Here is a 4,889-nt window from a genome sequence, read left to right on the forward strand (position 1 = left end):
TGGAAGCCGCATTTTTCGTCTGAAATTTTGCATGTAGAGCTCTGTTATGCCTTCCAAAAACTGTGCCAAGTACGGTCTAAATCGGTCTATTACCAGATATACCTTCCATATTTTAGCAGAATCCATGGTGGAGGGTTCCCAAGATTAGGCCCGGCCGAACTTAGCACGCTTTTACTTGTTTCAATCGAAATCCACAAATCATGCATCTTTATTAAGAAGTTTCTTTATTTAAACTGTCGTTTGTCAAAGACGCCGAAGTCGTTGGCAAAATATTCGCATCTTGTAAGCCCTTTAAGCGAACCTCATCATCGCCAAATTTGGATGGCAAATCCCAAGATGAATTCTGGAATATTCCAAATGGCCTTAAGGAATATAAAAGATAATCAAATATGTAAAAATCTTCCTCGGTAAAGTAATGAAAGGAAACAGCTCTGGGAGAGCAGCAGGAAACATTCTGAACAAAAGAAGGAAGAGAATAATTATTTACAAGTTCAAACACATCAACTGGCAAACTCACTTCATTCGCTTGATGATAAATCTCAATGGGATACCATGACATATTGAAAGTGGGTATTACATACCTAGGAGGCATTGGTATAAATCGTTCCTGCCCATGTTCATCACGAGAATCACCAGCTATGACATCGATGTTTCTAAGGCAGTTCGATAAAATTCGATCTTGATCTATTTGTAATAAATCATAAGCTTCCAAACAATTCTCATAGGCTTCATCTATGAACTTTTTTAATGCACTTTTGCTCAAAACTAAGCCAGAGCCACCCACAATATAGTCCTGAAATTAGGTTGGGGAAGCATAATGATTTCAAATTGAAATTGCCATAAAGGGTTTACTAATTACCGGTTCAACATGACGTCTTATCTTACATCCAAAATAAATGGGTATGTCGGGCGAATATGAATGCAGCATCCAGCGAAGATTTTCCATTATCACATAACTGAAAGGGAACAATGAATTTCAAAGCAGGCTAGGTTAGATTAGGTTAAAAAGAGGGTGCAGTTTGTAATCTGCCCCATGCCACTATAGACCTTTGGGGGCTCAAGAAGTAAAATAGAGACATCGATTTATATAGGAGCTGTATCGGGCTATAGACCGATTCAGACCATAATAAACACGTACGTTGATGGTCATGAGAGGATCCGTCGTACAATTTGAGGCAAATCGGATAACATAAAATTTGAGGCAAATCGGATAACAATTGCGACCTCTAGAGGCTCAAGAAGTCAAGATCCCAGATCGGTTTATATGGCAGCCATATCAGGTTATAAACCGATTTGAATCTTATTTAGAATGGTTGTTTAAAGTCATAATAAAATACGTCATGCAAAATTTCAGTCAAATTGGATAAGAATTGTGCCGTCTAGAGGCTCAAGAAGTCAAGTCCCCAGATCGCTTTATATGACAGCTATATCAGGTTCTGGACCGATTTGAACCATACTTGGTACAGTTGTTGGAATTCATAGCGAAACACGTCGTGCAAAATTTCATTCCAATCGGATGAGAATTACGCCCTCTAGCGGGTCAAGAAGTCATGTCTCCAGATCGGTTTATATGACAGCTATATCACGTTATGGACCGATTTGAGCCATACTTGTCACAGTTGTTGGAATTCATAGCGAAACATGTCGTGCAAAATTTCATTCCAATCGGATGAGAATTACGCCCTCTAGCGGGTCACGAAGTCATGTCTCCAGATTGGTTTATATGACAGCTATATCACGTTATGGACCGATTTGAGCCATACTTGGCACAGTTATTGGAAGTAATAACAAAACACGTCATGCAAAATTTCATTCCAATCGGATGAGAATTACGCCCTCAAGCGGGTCAAGAAGTCAAGTCTCCAGATCGGTTTATATGACAGCTATATCACGTTATGGACCGATTTGAGCCAGACTTGGCACAGTTGTTGGAATTTATAGCGAAACACGTCGTGCAAAATTTCATTCCAATCGGATGAGAATTACGCCCTCTAGCGGGTCAAGAAGTCAAGACCCATGATCGGTTTATATGTCAGCTATATCAGGTTATGTACCGATTTGCGTCATACTTGCACATACGTGCTTTGGACAGACAGACGGACGGACGGACATGGCTAGATCGACAGGACGACAGACGGACGGGCGGACATGGCTAGATCGACTTGAAATGACATGACGATCAAGAATGTATATATGGGGTCTCAGACGCATATTTCGAGGTGTTACAAACAGAATGACGAATTAAGTATACCCCCATCCTATGGTGGAGGGTATAAAAAGACGGCCCTTGCCCCGTAGTACGCCACTTCCATCATGCGTTCTGTAACGATTTCGACGCCCACATCCTTGTAGAAGACTGTCGCCTTTGTGAGAAGTGGAATTTCCATCTTTCTCACAAGGCGAGCTTTTCGCCCCAGGGAATGTTGATACTTCCAACAAGCTTTTTGACGGTATCCATACATTCCACTGATGGAAAGCGCAGCGTTAAGATGTCCCCTCTATACTCACAGCTCATAATTTGTATGGGTGGACCCCTTTGAGGGTTCAATACATGTTCGATAACCCGATCGTCTACCAAATGCCTCACCTGACGACGATCTGGAGGAAACGTACCGGATGTACATCTCTGTTGTGCTTCCTTGCCACTCCGGCTTTCCATCTTTCTCACAAGGTCGAGCTTTCCGCCCCAGGGTGTGTGGATACTTCCAACAAGCTTTTTGACGGTATCCATACATTCCACTGATGGAAAGCGCAGCGTTAAGATGTCCCCTCAGTACTCACAGCTCATAATTCGTATGGGTGGACCCCTTTGAGGGTTCAATACATGTTCGATAACCCAATCGTCTACCAAATGCCTCACCTCAGACCGACGATCTGGAGGAAACGTACCGGATGCACTGGCGATATTGATGACTGCATAAGTCATCTCATCTCTGTTGTGCTTCCTTGCCACTACGGCGTAAAAGGGCGGTGCCTTACCTTTCTCCGCCACCATCTTCCCTTTCCGTGATGGCTGTGGCATCCTTTTGGAAGTCACAGTCCTCCATGAAGACTCACGGGCCGTGCGCGCTTCCTTCGTCTGTATGGCGTCTCCATTTTAGAGCATATACCCAGAAAAGTTCACTCTTTACCAAATTCAGTCATCATCTGTGTTACCAACATCTTTTTGCATCATTTTCAAGACTGGTATTAACACAGCACACAACAGATTTAATATTAGCAATAATAAAAATTTTTGAATTATTGAATTTGTTGCGAATGTTTAAAACAAGTTTAAGTGTAAATTCTTGTGTTTAGCACTGGGCACTTACGTATCATCCTCAGCTTTGAGAAACCAATCGGCATCATTTAGGTGATGATCGTAAATATATTTCAAGGCTAGTCTTGTTTTATTCCACACCTGTTCCTGGCCCTCTTCAATGGGCATTGATATGGTGGGCAACCTTTCATCCTCCTGGGTACTGATGAAGATCAATTTGTTGCAGCGTTGTCCCCAGGTACGCCGTATATGAATGGCTCTGGTCATATGATTTTCCGGTTGAGTTATGATCCAACACAGTACGCGCGTAGTATTAAACAAATATTCAACAGCATAATTGGAGTATGGATCCCTAGAAGCTCTAGTCAAGTTTGAGCTCGAATACTTTCTCCACTCCATGGGGGTAGCATCTTCAAACCAAAACAGTGTCACTTGTATACCCATAACTAAGCCAATAATCAGACACAACAGGTTCTTGAGTACAAAACGTTTTGGGGCTGTTATTGTTGTTGATGGCTGTATCAATGCCCGAGATGGTGCCATTGTTTGTGGTAACAGCAGCAGTTCTGCTGGTTTATGGAACACCTCCTCCTATTCACAAATTGGCTTTATAATTAAAATGTCAAAACTTGTTGTTTGTTATTTTTATTTGTTGTGGTTTAAACCGATTTTTGTAAGAAATTCCATGTTTCTTGCTGAACGGTACAATGTGGACTAAACGCTGAGTCGAAGACAATAATCTGTGTGGCGACTTAACTTGAAAACAATTGACAAGCAATGAAAGCATTTAGCGGTAATTGAATCATATATTAATTCTAAACTCAAACAAGTAAAAAGGCGTTAAGTTCGGCCGGGCCGAACTTTGGATACCCACCACCTCGGGTATATATGTAAACCACCTTTAATCAAAATTCGGTGAAAATTTGATACCTTATACTCATATACCTCATACCGATCTGAACTATATACGACACGGATGTCGAAAAGCCGAACATAAGTCACTGTGTCAAATTTCAGTGAAATCGGACTCTAAATGCGCCTTTTATGGGGCCAAGACTTTAAATCGAGATATCGGTCTACATGGCAGCTATATCCAATTCTGGATCGATTTGGGCCAAGTTGCATTAACATGTCGAAGAGCCTAACACAAAGCACTGTCCCAAATTTCGGCGAAATCGGACAATAAATGCCTCTTTTATGGGCCCTAAACCTTAAATCGTGAGATCGGTCTATATGGCAGCTATATTCAAATCTGGACCAATCTGGGCAAAATTGAAGAAGGACGTCGAAGAGCCTAACCAAACTCCCTGTCTCAAATTTCAGCGACATCGGACAATAAATGCGTCTTTTATGGCCCCAAAACCTAAAACCTGGATATCGGTCTATATGGCAGCTATATCCAAATCTGGACCGATCTGAGCCAAATTAACGAAGGATGTCGAAGGGCCTAAGGCAACTCACTGTCCCAAATTTCAGCGAAATCGGATAATAAATGTGGCTTTTATGGGCCTAAGACCCTAAATCGGAGGATCGGTCTATATGGCAGCTATATCCAAATCTGGACCGATCTGAGCCAAATTGACGAAGGATGTCGAAGGGCCGAACACAACTCACTGCCCCGAATTTCAAC

At 42.0% G+C, this 4,889-nt stretch overlaps 1 protein-coding gene across 1 annotated transcript; it reads right to left on the reverse strand.

Moving 5' to 3' along the window:
• Nucleotides 1-211: 211 nt before the first annotated feature.
• LOC106092972 (glycoprotein-N-acetylgalactosamine 3-beta-galactosyltransferase 1) lies at nucleotides 212-3,919 on the reverse strand. Its single transcript, XM_013259926.2, has 4 exons — nucleotides 3,312-3,919; nucleotides 860-956; nucleotides 518-793; nucleotides 212-454 (listed from the first exon to the last, which is right to left on the reverse strand). Exons 1-4 carry the CDS (start codon nucleotides 3,800-3,802, stop codon nucleotides 212-214), a joined length of 1,107 nt encoding a protein of 368 aa, XP_013115380.2. The 5' UTR covers nucleotides 3,803-3,919.
• Nucleotides 3,920-4,889: the final 970 nt, after the last annotated feature.

This window comes from Stomoxys calcitrans, chromosome 1 (genome assembly GCF_963082655.1).
Source record: "Stomoxys calcitrans chromosome 1, idStoCalc2.1, whole genome shotgun sequence".
Taxonomy (NCBI): Eukaryota; Metazoa; Arthropoda; class Insecta; order Diptera; family Muscidae; genus Stomoxys; species Stomoxys calcitrans.